Consider the following 17,734-nt stretch of genomic DNA (forward strand, 5'->3'; position numbering starts at 1 on the left):
GCGCCCACTGTAATGAATTTGAAATAGAAAAGTTGGTAGCATTGAAAAAACAATGCTTGTCGTTCCTATGAGTTCAGAGAGCTAAGATCTAGATGAATAGCTACTGCCCCTGGTTGGCACTCATCTTAATTTGTGGTGGCGTGGCAGTAGAGCCAAGGGTCACCTTCTACCTAGGGGAAACTTTGCAGTGAGGAGGATGGTCCTATGGCTAGCAAAGTATGATAGGTGCCCACCCTTGCCCTGGGTGCAGCACCTCAATAAAACAACCACAAAACACTGACACCTAGACTGAAATTAAGTCAAGACCTATCCACTAAGAGTGATGGGTTCTTCAGGTACACTGTACAGTGGGCCCCCCGTATTTGCGTTCTCCAGATTCACGGACTCATGGATCTCTCTCTGGACCATATATACCCATTATTTGCAGGGAATTCGCATATTCACAGGATTTTCCGACAATACATAATAACTAATTAGTGTATTTTGATGTTATTTTCATGACTAAATACATTTTTATGATACAAAAATGATTTACTAATTTAAAATATTAATATTGATCAATACTGTATTAGTAAGTTTAATAAGATTAAATGATATCCCATAATAACAATAATAATTCTCTCTCTCTTACAGAGATATATGTTTTTTGTATGATAAATAAATGATTTACTAATTTTCAAATATTAATATCAATGTAAAGAGCAATCAGTTCATTAAAGAAAATACAGTGAATCAGTAAGATTTTAGTTTATAAATTAAAAAATTATGTAAGAATGAAGGAAATCCCCATGCATCTTTCCTTTGAACTCCAGGTACCAAGCTGAGGTCCGACAGCTGTCAAATATATAAAGTAATGTGACAGGAGAGGAGGGAGTGCATTCTCTCTCTCTCTCTCTCTCTCTCTCTCTCTCTCTCTCTCTCTCTCTCTCTCTCTTTACTGAGATGAGAGATTTTTATGGCACAGTATGTATAATGTGTTTATTAATATTTTCAAATGATGACAATAATAATAATAATAATAATAATAATAATAATAATAATAATAATAATAATAATAACAATAATAATAATATATGAAGGTAGGAGACCCTCTCTTAAACATGTTTTGTTAAAGATGATGGCAGCATCAGTGGAATTGATTTTATATATGGTCTTTTCAATTCTTCTTATTATTCTCTTCTCATCAGGGGCTGATATTTGCTAATAGCTGGCCGGATGTTCATATCTTGGTTAAAGAAATGTTTTCTAAAAATACTAATTTATTGTTAAAATAACAAAAAGTGATTAACAAATCTTAGTAATGGAATTCCAACGTTTCCAACCGTATCATCGGTTCATTTTCAAGGAAAGGTGAGCGTGAACTGATTGGAATGGGGTCGTTCGGCGGTATTTATTGTGTCCCAGGTGCTCGTCTGATGGGCGCTGCGTTTTCATTGGCTGAACAGAGGATTAAGTCCTGAGTCAAGCCCTGCGAAAAAAGTAAAATTGATCATTTACTATAAAAGCAAGAAGACCAGTGGCCTGATTATGAAAAACAACCCAGCCCCTGTGATGCAGGACCCTCTCAAGAAAACTAACGTTGTCTACCAATACAAATGCCCTGTCCGGGAATGCCCCGGCGCCTACATTGGTATGACAACGATGCGATTTTCCAAGAGGATATCCTGCCACGCTCAGGAAGGCGCCATCCATAATCAGGCAAAAAAAAAAAAAAACGTCCACAATACCAGGATAACTCGGAAGGACATTATTCCTAATATTGGTATTATCGATAAGGCAGCAGACCACCGTCGCCTCCGCCTCTTAGAGGCCCTACACATCGGGAAGGAGAGACCCAGCCTTAACACCACTCAAGAGACCTCACTCCTCCCGAAGGGTGGCACGTAGGGCGCTGCCCGCCGGCACCATAGAGCCGATCGAACGGACCAATCAGGTGCCCCTGCCCAATACTATGCTCCCAGTCTCCAGCGTCCGCACGCGAAGAGCAGTGCGAGCTTCCACCTCTGCAAGACGGCTTGACTCAGGGACTTAATCCTCTGTTCAGCCAATGAAAACGCAGCGCCCATCAGACAGAGCACCTGGGACACAATAAATACCGCCGAACGACCCCATTCCAATCAGTTCACGCTCACCTTTCCTTGAAAATGAACCGATGATACGGTTGGAAACGTTGGAATTCCATTACTAAGATTTGTTAATCACTTTTGTTATTTTAACAATAAATTAGTATTTTTAGAAAACATTTCTTTAACCAAGATATGAACATCGGCCAGCTATTAGCAAATATCAGCCCTGATGAGAAGAGAATAATAAGAAGAATTGAAAAGACCATATATAAAATCAATTCCACTGATGCTGCCATCATCTTTAACAAAATAATAATAATAATAATAATAATAATAATAATAATAATAATAATAATAATAATAATAATAATAATAATAATAATAATAATAATAATAATAATAATAATATTAACTGTAATTACAGAAATCATATGTGATAGTATTTGACAGAAATACTATGATATTCTTTCCATTTCATTCTCTCTCTCTCTCTCTTACAAAGATGTGTTTTTTGTATGATAAATAAATGATTTACTAATGCTCAAATATCAATATTAATGTAAACAGCAATAATATCAATTCATTAAAGAAAATACTAAAGTGAATTAGCAAGATTTTAGTTTATAAATAAAAAAATTATGTAAGAATGAAAGAAAATCCATTTTACCCCACATCATGTCTTTGAACTCCAGGTAGCCAAGCTGAGATGGCTAGGGTCCAACAGCTGTCAAATATATCAAGTAATGTGACAGGAGGGGGAGAGTGGTGCCCACTCAAGATCATGTAATCTCTCTCTCTCTCTCTCTCTTACTTAGATGAGAGAATTTCTATGGTACATGTGTATGTTTTTTAATATTTTTGCATAATAATAATAATAATAATAATAATAATAATATAATAATAATAATAATAATAATAATAATATAATAATAATACAGTAGTACCTCGAGATACGAAAGGCTCTACTTACGAAAAACTCGAGATATGAAAGCCAATGCGAAAAATTTTACTGCTCTACATACGAAAAGTTTTCAAAGATACGAAAGGTTGTTGCTGTAAAGTCCCGAGATTCGCCCAAACCACCGAGAACAATTTTAAAACTCCTGCGCCGCCAACTGAGTAAACTCGCCACCATCCTCCCGCTCTCCCATTGGTTCCTGATGCTAGTCACCCCATAAGGTCCTGCTCTCCTATTGGTCAGCATCTACCCCTTGTGCTTTAAGTATTCTATTGGTAAAAGGATGCTGTAAATAGAAAAACTTATTCATGCAATACATTTAATAAAAAAAACATTATGTAAAGATAGAATAAAGAATAGAAATGAATGGTTATTATACTGTTTGGTAGTTTCAGTAGTTGAAAAAGAGATAATGAAAATTTATGGCTTACTGTGTTAAGTGATTGCTTGTCGATCGTTCGATACTCGTAAGTGCTGGATGTAAACAGACGTTTGGAAGCTTTTTTTTTTGTTTGTTTTATTATAGTTTAATTTACTTAATAATTATTTTGAAATGAGTACATGCAATACATTTAATAAAAAAAATTGTGAATTAGATATCATAAAATATAAAATAAATCAGACTGCCAACAAATACGTATTTTTCAGAATTCTTCTTCTGTTTTATTATTACGTTACGTATACGTATGTTTCATTATAGCTGTCAGTAACTCGGTATCTCCATTAGGTAAAGATAGAATAAAGAATAGAAATGAATGGTTATTATACTGTTTGGTAGTTTCATTAGTTGAAGAGAGATACTAATGACAATTTATGGCTTACTGTGTGCTAGGAAAAATGATTGCTTGGCGCTCGTTCGATACTCGTAAGACGGGTAAGAGCTGAATGTAAACAATCGATTGGAAGGTTTGTTTTTTGTTTGTTTGTGTATTATAGTTAATGAATAATTAATAATTATTTGAAATGAGTACATACTGATTATTTATACATTTTATTGGCATATTCTAAAGCTTTTAGCTCTTAGGTTTAGATGTCAGAATCATAGGCTAGGCTTATTGCTAAGGGACATACGCTAAAGTCCTAATATATGCAGAAAAATAAAAATGGGGTTGAACATAACATGCAGTTGAATATTACTCAAGTATGTACAGTATTTTGCTTTTTTTGGAGTCATATTTCTTCCGTCGGATCGGCGTTGTAACCCTAGAACATGTGTTTTAGGCCTGGAAATATAATTTACTGGGGTGTTTTTGGAGGGCTTGGAACGGATTAGCCATTTTACATGTAAAATGTGTTCCAAGATACGAAAAACTCATAATACGAAGGCCGCCTTGGAACGGATTAATTTCGTACCTCGAAGTACCACTGTAATAATAAAATTAGTTATATTATTTTAAAGAAATACAATAATCTATCTATTTCACTCTTAAATAAGGATAACCCTCCCTCTCTCTCTTTTGCCACACAAGATACATATGTCATAAGTAGTAACTCTCGCCCTCTGTTTGGACTGGAAGTGTATGTATACAGTATATCTTTAGGGGCATTACTACATTTTATGGTAAAATAATAATATACACTACTAGTTATCAAATAATATTAAGTTTAATGAGACTAAACAGTAACAATGACATTTCTCTCTCTCTCTCTCTCTCTCTCTCTCTCTCTCTCTCTCTCTCTCTCTCTCTCTCTCTCTCTCACTTATGTATGTTTATTTGTTTTGTAGTATAAATAATTTACCTTGTAACTAATTTTCAAATATTAATAAGAATAAAAAAAATAGCGATTCCCAGTCTTTTTATCCACTTCGAGGAAGGAGGGCGGGGGAGTAAATGACAGTTTGATATACGTATGGCATGGCGGAGGGCGGAGGGGAAGGAGTCGGAGTTTAGGAGTTATTCTCTCTCTCTCTCTCTCTCTCTCTCTCTCTCTCTCTCTCTCTCTCTCTCTCCCATTATTATTCTCTCTGTCTCCCCATTATTATTCTCTCTGTCTCAGAAATAATTAATAATTTCACTCTTGATAGTCAGATATATGATGTTGCCATTCAATGGTCTCTCTCTCTCTCTCTCTTATTGGCTGTGGGTATATGGTAAAATGTTTAAGATGACTTTGAAATTACATTAATAATATACATAACTTCAAAGATTATCAAAGTAATAGGTTAGTAATTTAAGGTATATTTGAAGTAGGATGTTATTTAAGGTATACATTTGGTATCTTTCAAGAGAGGCAGTTAAAAGCATTTTAGTGGTGGCTCTAACTATTCGCGGGGTGTATAGTACACATCAACCGCGAATACGGCGGGAACACTGTACCCCCTGGCTCTCCAAACTCAGCACCTTGCTGAAAAGGTGAAGAAATAATAATTGGAGAACATCCATTGCTTCCTTCCACGATGTCATGCTAATCACTAAAATGGTCAAGAGATACTGAAAAATTCGACACTTTTTAAACCTACATAGAACATAAAAGCGAAGATTGCTCACGCCTCCAGATGTTTGATGGCATAAAAGGCGTAAAGAGCAAACAAACCTGAAAACTAAGGCGGTAGTAGTAGTTCTTACACCCTTAGCTTTGCTACAAAGTATGCCAAAAATCACCCCACAACAATGTTGTAAACATGAAGTCCATATAAACTAGAAGACAACACATTTATACAAAGAGAGAGGTTCTGAGAGGAACTCTTCTCTTCACACTGGAAGTAGAGCTATCAGGCTAAGTCTTCCAAAGCCACTCCAATTCGGGGGGTGAACAATTAGTAATTGAACACTTCACGAATTAGAAAATGAATATGGAAGACAAAAACCGCTGTGTTTGTCTAAGAAATCATCCTGAATCATCGCAGTGGCCTGTGGGTCAATTGCGACGAAGTAGACTTAAGGACTTGTTGTACTCGTACTGTGGGGTAAACAGAAAGATGATAATGATTCTAAAGAGACAAATCTCTCTGTCCAATGATTCTCGCAATGGCAAGGAACCACAAGCAAGAATCCAAAGCCAACCAGAGAGTTAGGCCTGTGATGACCGGCCAGAGATCAGAATTAGCAGTTAAACGTTGACAGCAGAGAAACGATACTAATTCGGAGACAGTCAAGCACAGAAACACTCACGGAGAAGGCAGCCACTACTCTTCACGTGACTTCATAGGCTGAGTTGCCTGGTAGCACATTCCATCTTGAAGTTCACGACAGATACCCTCGCGCACCTACATGATAACAGCAACAAGCGGGGAAAGAAAACCCCCTTGTTCGGTGATCATTCCAATTCTGTGTTGTTGTTGTTGTCTAAACATCACCAAAATCAAAATCAAAATTGGCAACTCTTGGAAGGCCCGGAAGGCCGTTCTGAGTCTCAGGAAATTAAGAGAAGGTACTATTCGTCTCAGCCACACACCAGAAGAATTAATTTACAGGCATACTCCTATTACTTGAATGGTACAGTTGATAACAGACACACGTCGCGAGAATATACAAGTACGTATATATTCGTAGGCTCCTGTCGAGCGAAGGTGAAGCTATCTTGAAGGAAAGCCTCTATGGTGATAACAGGATGCTTAAGACTACTAGTTCACATCGAACTTGTTCCCAAAATGGAAACACTGACCGGAAAGATCCTATGATTGAACCAAGAACATAGGCTCTCGCATCCGAACTCTGAGGAGAGTAATCCGTAGATTCCTCTTATTCAGGATGACTGTTCTTGTCCGCTCTTCTTGGAACTAGAGCGGGCAATAACACACACGATCACCAACTTGTGGTGAAGATAGCAATTGGAAGACTTAGGAAAACTTATTTGCCTAAGCGAAAAAGATGATTCCTGAAGGGAGAGCAGAGGTTTTTACCTATCAAACAGAGCATTCTCTTCCTACAACTGGTTCGATAGCGGGAATGCGAGAGACAATATAGTAGAATTGACTGTGCCAAAAGATGGCGAGAACTTGCTATTTCTCGCCACGCATCTGTCTTCGTGATTGAAACTTCACGATGAGGACTACATGAAAAACTTCTTGACTCCGTGGTGTCCTGTTCAAATGGTGGCTAACGAAACATCACCTGGTGTAGATGAAAGTTCATCAGGCATTCAATAGGAAGCACCAGACTACCAACAGCTGTTGCCAGGTGAAGAGTCGAAAAAATGCTGAGTGAGCTGAAGCAAGGAAGTGGACGCCTTTGATAGTGCAGAGGCAGAGCGCCTGGACAGAGAACTGGTGCTTAAAAAAAATAAATAATAAATTAAAAAATAAACAAATAAAATTTTTTTTAAATAAATAAATAAGGCCGTACGAGAAAGATTTGAGCGGCTAGGCACCAATATCTGGTGCTCATCATGAGATTCGGTACTATTCTGACGAGTGTCTAGGATAAAAGTATTGAGAAGGCTCACATATACTAACTACCAACGCAGGAGCAGAGTTCAAATCCACTTCTTCTTCTGCGAACTACAAGTCAGTATCTGTACCTGTAAGCGCATGTGAAAGCGAGCGAGTCGACACACTGGCTGCGAACATCTGGAAGGACTAGCTATTGGAAGCAAAAGGTCGCTTACAATGCTTCCAACATGTAAGTGCTAGCACTGGGCGTCCAAGATTGGTACTAATTAAGTAAATTAAGTAACCTTTCTTTCTTTAATTCGATGACTACTGATGACCAGTTCGACTGAGGGGGAAATAAAAACTCCCATTGGACTCCCTCAGACAAATCACCTGAGTCAAGAGTCAAAAATCGACAGAGTTGGATCAGCTGAGTCGCGAGTCAACATTAACTGAGAGTCGAATCAGCCGAGTCTCAAGTCGAAAAACAACTGAGAGTCGGGTTAACAGTTCGCGAGTTGAAGGAACATAGACTGTGAGGAGTCGGACAAGCAGGACTGCAAGGGTGCGAGGCTTCATTGACTGAAGAATACCACTTCAGAGGTTGAGAAACCAAAGAATCACAACATCGACACAATCTATTAGGTGACAAACCACTGGAATAGGACTACAACTGTACATTGTCACAGATACGCCTTTCCAGCGGCATTGGGTCGCAACCTATACACTCATGACAGGTTCGAATGAGGGGGGAAAAAAATCCTTCCTCACTTCACATCCATCAAGAAGCCTTTTCAATGGTTGTCTGCCGATACCTGGGAAAAGCTATAGGTTCAACTGAGGGGGCAACTACCTCGGACTCCCTTCGACAACTAGTATGTCCTCTCCTAGGCTGTTCTTGGCCATGAGAAGGAGCAGGACAGTGACTTTAAGTGTAGGAGATCTGAGGGTCCAGATAGTCACCTCTGACACATCCAGAAAGACGCCTTTCCAGCAGCTGTCTGTCGAAACCTGGGACTGACAACAGGTTCGACTGAGGGAGCGACTACCTGTATGCAACCCCCCAACCTCCCTTGGACCTCCGGTATGTCTTCTTCCCAGTGTGGGGTAGCAGGACAGTGACCTTTGTCTATGAGAATCAAGGGACAAGTATTCACCTCCTCCACAGCACAACACTTCACTGTTACATTGATAAATTCATGATAATCGAAATAAAATGCTGAGAAAGGCATGGGAAGGAAGCGATAGAGCCAGGAGCGGGAGCAAATGACTGATATAAAAGGGTTAGTAGGAGAGAAATGGCTTTGGGAGGCGTGACACGAGAGTTGGAAGGTGAGAGGCGAACACTGGGCGTTAGGCAGGCCACAGGCATAGGCGCCCAACACTGGGCACTGGGCAGCCATTGTCAAACTAAACACTGGGTGCTCAGCAGCCACTGGCACCAGAAACACTGGGCACTCGGCGGCCACTGGCACCCAAAACATTGGGCACCCAGAGCTGGACACTCTGACAGCTGGTGTTTAAATAAGCTGGCCTTACGTCAGCTCGGGCTCTTATCTTACTCCTAGACAGACAGAGGCAAGATGCCAACGTCTCTGCAAATAATCGATCCGTAATCGATTACCATAAATGAAGTTCTGGTAACTAGGCAAGAAAGAATGCTATAAAAGTATGAATAACATTAGCGTTTCCTATACTCAGTCTTTGTATTAAATAACGCAAAATGACGCTTGGACAGACTAGAAGTGAGATGCCGGCATCTCTGGTGATCTTGGTTACTTATTACTCTAAGGAAATAATATTAGTAATCGATTATTAACTACTTTATATGAATTTCTGGCATCTATGGAAATGAAGGCATTCTTATTCCTTTCAAATCGCATAAATGTACGTGTACATTTGTATAATGTAACAAAATAAATTCCACTCTAATTAGTGATCAAGGAAGAAAACAAAAAATAAGTATTTACAAATACGTATATGAAATAGCATTTCATATATTCAGATATGTATTCAAAATTAACGTAAATGTATGTATGTTTACGCTCTGAAATATCAAGAATACAAAGTAATCGAATTCAATAACCAATTACGCACTCTCAGTGGCCTCGGCTGTACCCCGCTAATTGACTCTGAGTGGCCTGAGCTCCAGTCCGACACGGGAGTTGGAGGTTAGGTTACCGAACGTGCACATTCACAACAGTAAGACACCAGGAAAATACCTCAGTACGCCGAGACCATCCCAGCTCTCTCTGTTATATACTGAAGTACTGCCAAAGCAAAATCTGGTAGTTAATTAAAGCTCGATTGATGGAACAATCTGCCTATGACCTCCCTCAGACAAACAATCACACCATTCTCTCCTTAATACAATATCAACCTCCACCTTTGTCTCTGCAAAGGAACGTGATGAGTATCTCAGGTACGGTAAACAAAACAAAATGTGTTGGCCTAATTGCCAACATTTGGCCTAAAAAAGAGGATTTGACACTCACAAATTACCTTTAAGGTAATTATATTTACTGGCGGTTTGTGACTAGACTATGATCGGTAAACAAAATCCTAAAATCAATACACCAAATGGAATGATGCAACATTCCTGAAACGTTCAAGAATTACTTTAAAGGTAATCATTAACGGGCGACTTATATGTAGCCTAATCCCGGTAAGTAAATAAATCCAAAAGTTTTGGGATAAAAGAATGTATAACTTTTAGAATTACTTAGGTAATCATTACCTTCGATTTGAAAATATGGTATTTTTATAATAAAATAAGGTTTCACACATACTTACTGAACAATTACATAGCTATACGCTTCTTACCTTACGGCAGTCGAAATTCCAAATTTCTCGGCGCTAACCGGCGCTGCTGACGTGTAGGTGATACAACCCCGCCCACTTTCGGGGATCCCCGGTGGGGAGGAGGGAGGGCTTTAATCATGTAATTGTTCGGTAAGTATGTGTGAAACCTTATTTTATTATAAAAATACCATTTTCACACATGAAACTTACCGAACAATTACATAGCTGAATCCACATTACCCGGCTGGTGGGTATATGGACTTTAAATGCAAACAAATAAGAAAAAACTCACATTGCAAGAATGTTGTAGTACCTTACCTCGTGAGAGAGCAGCTGCAGGAGAATACTGCCTCTGGTCGGCGCTCTCATCACTTGTAGGGAACGTGGCAGTAGTGGCCAGGATCGTTCCTACTACTAGTGGGTATTCTGCAACCATGGAGGTTCACCGATGGTTGATCAGAATGAAATAATATGCGCCCTTGCCCTGGGCTGTGACCAGATTAAAATAACAATCAAAGACCATCACCTACACATAACCATAAAAAAAAAAAAATAAACCAAACCCTACCATAAAAACTGGCGGGTACTCCTGGTACCGTGTACCCCCAGGCTTCCCCAAAACTCGACCACCTTCTAATCAAGACGAAGAGATAGTCAAAAGGAAGGGGAATTGGACCAAATCCCCCTATGCTTCCTTTCCCAACACCATGCCCATCACCGACAAAGGTCCTAAACGACAACAATTATCAAACGTTGCTTCCACATCCTTCAGGTAATGGAGAGCAAAAACCGATCTCGACCTCCAGAACGTAGCTTGCAAAATAGATGCTAGCGACGTATTATGTCTAAAAGCCATGGAAGTCGCTACTGCCCTAACCTCGTGGGCTTTAACTTTACACACCTGTAGAGTCTGATCTCTTACTGACGTGTGTGCTTCCTGAATCAGGCTCCTTAAAAAGAACGAAATTGCGTTCTTAGACATAGTTTGGCTCGGATCTTTAACCGAACACCACAATCGGTTCGAACTTCCTCTCAAAGCCTTTGTTTTGTGAATATAAAATTTCAGTGCTCTCACCGGACACAAAGAACGTTCTTCGTCCTCTTCTCCTACTAATCCTGACAAGCTTCGAATGGAGAAGAAACGAGGCCATGGTCTCGAAGGATCTTCATTCTTCGCTAAAAAATCCTGAGTATAGGCACACACAGCTTTGTCTTGTGTAAATCCTATCTCTTTACTCATTGCTTGCATCTTGCTGATTCTACCAGCTGAAGCTAAGGCGACTAAGAATAACGTCTTCTTAGTAAGATCCTTCAAAGAAGCTGAATTAAGAGGTTCAAAATTCGCTTTAGAGAGCCAGGACAATACCACGTCTAAATTCCAGTCCACTAAACCTGGTCTCCTTGTCCTAGTGGACTCAAAAGATTTAATCAAGTCGCTGATGTCCGAGTTATTAGATATATTTAAGTTTCTATGTTTAAAAACTGACGCCAACATAGATCTGTATCCTTTTATTGTCGAAGTTGATAACTTCCTAACGTCTCTCAGATATATAAGGAAGTTTGCTATCTCTTGTATAGAGGTTTTAGAAGAAGTTGTGTGACTTTCTCTGCACCAATTTCTAAAAACTCCCCATTTTGACTGATAGAGTTTGGCCGAAGAGACTCTTCTACAGTTAGCAATAGCCTCTGCCGCTCTTCTTGAAAAACCTTTTGCTCTGACCAGGTCCCAGACAGTCTGAATCCTGTCAGAGCGAGATACGACAACCCTTGGTGATTTCTGTCGAAATGGGGCTGTTTGAGTAGCGATGGAATTTGTGGCAGAAGCCTGGGGAAGTCTACTAACATCCTCAGGAGATCCGGGAACCACTCCTTTCTGGGCCAAATTGTTCCCACCTCAGATGTACAGCCTTAGATTGTCATCTCAGGGAGATGATAATATGAAGATCTGTTCCACATTTAATCTCTGATGGACTTTATTAAAGATGATGAAGAAGTCCCCTTTTATTGACCAGTTAAGGTAGTACTTTTATACCTTGCAAGGATAATTACTCATAGACCTGCAAAAATGACAAATTTTCTAAGACAATTTATATTTTTCATAGCTACAAACCTTCGGTCTTAACAATAGGATAATTTCTAGTGCCTAGCCGGATCCGGTTAAAAAACAGATGAAAGCAAGGAATCTTGTGATATCTGGCAACGCATGCCTAGATCAGGTGAAGGATGGTCGTAACACACAGAGGGGTGGCTAGAGGCGGGCAGTATAATGTTAAGACCTCAGGTTTGTAGCTACGAAAAATACAAATTGTCTTGGAAAATTTGTCATTTGTTCATACGCGAACAAACCTTCGCTCTTAACAATAGGATAGACTCAAACTTGGAGGGAGGTATAAGACATCCTAGACTGGTTGGGGGCCTACCCACCAGTCCAGCTCTCAAAAGGAATGGTTTTTGGAGAGGGACTGAAGCCCGTTGAGAAGCTAGATAAATTGATATCTAACGACTCAGACCCGGAGTGATGTACAATGATATATGGGCTAACCATTGTATAGGGAACCAAAGAGAAACTTTGACTGTCCAATAACAAACCAAGATACCAGGGTTTGTATTACTCCCAACCCCTCCTTGCCAAGGAGTGGAGCATATGCTACCAAATAGTGGGTAAGATATTTGTATATTGCACGACCACACTATCAGTATGACTACCTTACTCACCTGTATCAGACCAGATCAGCGAATGACGTGTCTATTCCTTAAACCACCCGAAGGAAGAAGGAAAGGTACAAGAGAAAGGAGACCAGCCAACTCACTCATTCTCTCATCCACACAATCATCTTCGGTAAGATACAAAGGTGCCCTATTAAGGGCAACCATGAGTTACACAACCTGTTGGGCAGCCACCACAGGAACCCTGGGAAAACGTGTCCGCAGATCTGTGGGCAACATCCTTAAGATAGGAGGTGAACATGGACTGGCGCAACCAAGTACCAGCGCCCAGCACTCTATGTACAGCCAAGTTCTTTTTGAAAGCCAGAGAGGGACCAATACCTCTAGCCTGCACAGACGTGGTGGTAGAATCATCAAGAGTCAAGTAAGCCTGTCTGATGGCTTCACGTATCCAAAAAGTGATAGTATTCTTAGACACCTCTTTCTTTGTACGGCCTGTGCTAACAAAAAGTCTGCGGCAGCCTAGTCTAAGGTGCCAAGTCCTTTTCCTTTTAAGATAGCAACGCAGGGCCTGGACAGGGCACAACAAAAGCTCTTGAGCATCACCACCCACAAAGTCAGTCAGTGATGGAATGGAAAATGAAGTGAACCTGTCATCATGCACAGAGGGATTTTGGGTTTTAGCCACGAACTCCGGGACAAATTCGAAGGACATTGACCCCAACTCCTGGTGTGCTTCACCTCATGGCTCAAACCGTGGAGCTCTCCTCCCTCTCAGAAGATGCCAAAGCCAGAAGGAAAACTTTCTTGAATGTCAGGTTCCTGTCTGATGAGCGACGCAAGGGCTCATATGGACTCTTAGTGAAGCTCTTAAGAACCAAGGAAACATCCCACGTCAGAGGCTTGAGCTCTCTAGGAGAACTCGACTGCTCAAACCCCTTACTAGCAGGGAAAGTTCCCAGGAAGAGGAAATGTCGATACCCTTAGGTGTAACACCAAACTCAGGGTCTTCTCTCATTTCCAGAGAAGGCGGAACCAGTAACAGGGGAGAGTCCCCTGCCGGAGACCAGAATTTTCCCAGTCTCCATTGCAGAGACAGAAGATGAAGATGCCCGAGATTTGAGGTAGAGGACAAAGTAACTCCTGCAGATCGCACACCACTAACACTGCCCGAAACAACAGCACTCCCTCGAAGGCGAAGGAAGGGCAAAGTCCTTAGCCTTCCAACGCTTGATAAGTTGACAGGCCATAGAGGGGAAGAGGGAGAGGAAGACAGCACTGGTTTCTTATGCGCACTCTTCTCAGGAGGCGGGGACAAAGAAACACGTTTCCTACCAGTCATCCCAACTGATAAGGCAGCCAACTTTACATCCAATACAGAGTCCAACCTCTGAAGCACTGCCTGACATATGACCTCAGACTGATGTGCCAGAGAAGGCTCTGATGACAAGGAAGGGAGATGTAGCGAACTGGGTGGCAGTGATGACGATACAGCTGAGAAAGGTGGATCAGAGGAGACGACTGGGAGAGACGTCATCGATGGGAGTGATGTCACAAGTTGTGGTGACGTCACGGCTTCCCTTCGGTGCGAGGGGGAATGAGACGCCACTGGTGGAGGAATACATAAAGACGGATCCCATGACGTCATCAACGGAGCCGATGCCACAGCGTCACTCCAACTTGAAGCGGAGCAATACAAGATGGCCGACTGCTGCTACCCACAAAGATGAGGCTGGGAGGAGGGGGGATGGCCTGGCCAGACCGGGGAGGGGGGGTGCGAGCCTCCACAAAATGCGCTAGCAACCCCTCCAATTACGGGGGACCCCCTAGCCCGAGCGTCTTTCAAATTGCCGCCATTTTGGACGTCTCCGACTCTGGAAGAAAAGAGAAAGATGAAAAAGCCTCACCCTTCTCGGGAATCAAATAAACTCCCGAGGAAGAAGGGGCTACATTACAAACATTAGCCTGGCGGCCTCCCGATACTTCCATCGACAAATCAGTGGAAGAAAAGGAAGGAGATGCAGGGACAACGCTGCTGTGAGGGTTGACTACTGCAAGAGACGAAACATCGGGGAGAGGCGCAAAACCTTCCCAAGTAGGAAGAGTCGAAACCCTCTGATGTTCTCTCTTGCCATAAAACGACCTCCACTGCTCCTTATGCCATGCCCGGCATTCCGTGCAAGGATTTTAATAGTACAAAAATTAGAACGACACCTACTGCACGTCATGTGAGGGTCGGTTGTTGCCGAAGGCAGAAAACGAGAACACGGAAAACCTGGAACTCCGGGGCACATACGCTGACGCCAAGAAGGAGCAGAAGAAACCATAATACCAGCCAAACACACACACACTAAACAGAAGCGAAATGGCAATGAACCGGGAAAAAGCCAAGAGAGGTTAACACGACTCTCGCCCAGGCAGTCAAAAGAAAGACTGATGTGCGATCATAGGTGAATGGTCTTTGACCATCCTTCACCCGATCTACGCATGTGTTGCCAGATATCACAAGATTCCTTGCTTTCATCTGTTTTTTAACCGGATCCAGCTAGGCGCTAGAAATGATCCTATTGTTAAGACCGACGGTTTGTTCGTGTATGAACATATATAAATTATGTGGAACATTGATGATTATATAAACCTATGGGAAATTATTATTATTATTATTATTATTATTATTATTATTATTATTATTATTATTATTATTATTATTATTATTATTATTATTATTATTATTATTATTATTATTATTATTATATTAAGGATTAGTTTATCCTCTGAGCCAAATAAAGGCTCTTCTCAGGCTGGTTACATTTAGGAAATAATTTATCTACAGTTAACAGATCCAAATGCAAGTTACGGTACCAAATATAAAATGTCAAAGGTACTTCTTATCAGTGAAAATAAAAAATTAAAAGAATTATGGCTACCCTGACATAAGACCAACTTTATGACAACAGGATGAAGAGCTTTTCTCTTGGATGTTTATTTTAGTAAAAGTAAGGGTGTGTAATTTATGTAATTTTTGACTTTTTATTCTGGTAAAATTAGGAGGTAGTATAATTTTTATGGACATATCCAGATTTCACATAGATACAGACCTATTACTTTTACTTGGAGTGTTTTTCCATCCCAGCCAATACATATTTTTCAGTTTGAAAGAGAGGCAAGGAATAAGCTAATTTAAGCAGTGCAACACCTGATATTTTTTTCTTTTACCAGGTGTTCAAGCACTGGTTACCAATGCATTAAGGGCTTTGTAAAAATGAATAAGATTTCCAATGTAAGACATAAAGTTAGTTTTTAAAAATTTCTATACTGTACATATAGGCATAATGCAAATAAATGTGTATCTTTTTTCAGACCGAGAGACTGAGAGCTTTAATTGATAACCATGCAACATCAACTGCAGAGAACACTGTCACCACCAGTACAGGGAATGGCCAACCGACAAATTCTTCATCAACAGCAAATCAAATAGTAACTTAAAATTTCAGACCTACTGATCGCTGATATGGTAATGGGAAATGAAAAGTTTCCTGTGCCAGATGCAGAATGCTTTTAAAATGAAGGCATTTGTAAGACTATTAGAATTTCTGTGGTAAATGTAGGTAGTTGACCACTTTTTACATATATTGAAAATTACAGAAATACTTTTATGACATGAACTAATTGTCTGGGCTGTTTATTCAGATATGTAGTGTTTTGGCCAGCACTCCACTGACATTTTCTTTTACATATTGACTTCAGATTCTCCAAAAATGTTATTCCAAAAGTATAGGTGAATTTTTTTGTCATATTCAGATCTCTCTCTCTCTCTCTCGTTATCAAAATATTGTATATACTAGTAGGTATTCAAACAACAGGTGACTGAAGTCTAAAGCAAGAAAGAACATAACCAAGAGCCTGTTTACTACAGTACTTTTTTCATTATTCAATATTGTCACTTTAATTAAAAATAATTAATTAAACAGGACCATGGAAAGGATAAGATGGTAACAAAATATACACTTTATTAAATAAGTAACATAACAAAAAATTACTGTACTGACACAATAATAAGTGGTGAGCACTGGTGGCAACTGAACATGCGTTTTTTTGTCCCCACATCTTCACAAACTGTGCTTGTGATTGTCTGGAAAGTATATAGACTTCTTAATGGTTAAGGCTAACTTACTGTGATTGTAAATGTCCCACAATGAGTGTTGGCTATTCATCCAATGCAAGTGGAAAGACCAGTGTCAGGGTTTGATGTATATTTTGCAATGTCTGAGCTCAAGAAATGTGCTGATGGATGTGCAATGTAATGTATGATAATGACTGGAAAGTACTGAGAAACCACTAAAGTTGGTGAAGTGAAAGATAAGTCTTTAATAAGATAGGAGAAGTATTCAGTGCTGATGCATTGAATTCTTATTATGCAGATGTGGTCAGGAAGAGTCCTCAGTAGAACCTTCTGATCATTGAGTCGGCAAATAATGATGTGTTAAAAGCAGACACACTGAAGATTTGGGAGGAATTGAAGTTTCTGACAGAAGATTTACTAAGAAGAGAAAGTTGAATTTTGAAACTGAGTGGGATAGAGATGATTCTGTGTAGAAGATTGATAATGTTGACTATGACTACATAACCATTAAAAATATGAAGAGGCTCTCACCCAAATTATGACACGTTATGTACAGGGTGAAAAAGCAAAGGAAGACCTCATAAGCAATCTTATTCTGAGAAAATATTTGCAGAATATTGAATCTTTCAGCTGTGGCGTCATCAGCAAAAATGTGTACCTTGGCTTTTTGAGCAATCATTGAGAGTCACATGGCTGCACTGTCAAACATGAAAAAAGACATGGAATCTAAAATAGACATGCAAGGTTCCAGTACAAGTACCATCCAAAGGACTTCAGATCACATATTTTAGGATTTACAGATGTCC

General features: G+C 40.0%; 1 protein-coding gene across 3 annotated transcripts in view; it reads left to right on the plus strand.

The window, feature by feature from the left end:
* Positions 1–16,889, plus strand: part of LOC135219606 (adhesion G protein-coupled receptor L1-like) — a 317,272-nt gene extending 300,383 nt beyond the window's left edge. For all 3 annotated transcript variants that reach the window (XM_064256501.1, XM_064256499.1, XM_064256500.1), the window contains one exon: positions 16,166–16,889. In XM_064256501.1, the coding sequence (XP_064112571.1) occupies positions 16,166–16,291 (126 nt within the window). In that variant the 3' untranslated portion in view covers positions 16,292–16,889. The remainder of the gene's footprint in view (positions 1–16,165) is intronic.
* Positions 16,890–17,734: the final 845 nt, after the last annotated feature.

The sequence above is a fragment of the Macrobrachium nipponense genome, chromosome 1 (genome assembly GCF_015104395.2).
Source record: "Macrobrachium nipponense isolate FS-2020 chromosome 1, ASM1510439v2, whole genome shotgun sequence".
In the NCBI taxonomy this organism is placed as follows: Eukaryota; Metazoa; Arthropoda; class Malacostraca; order Decapoda; family Palaemonidae; genus Macrobrachium; species Macrobrachium nipponense.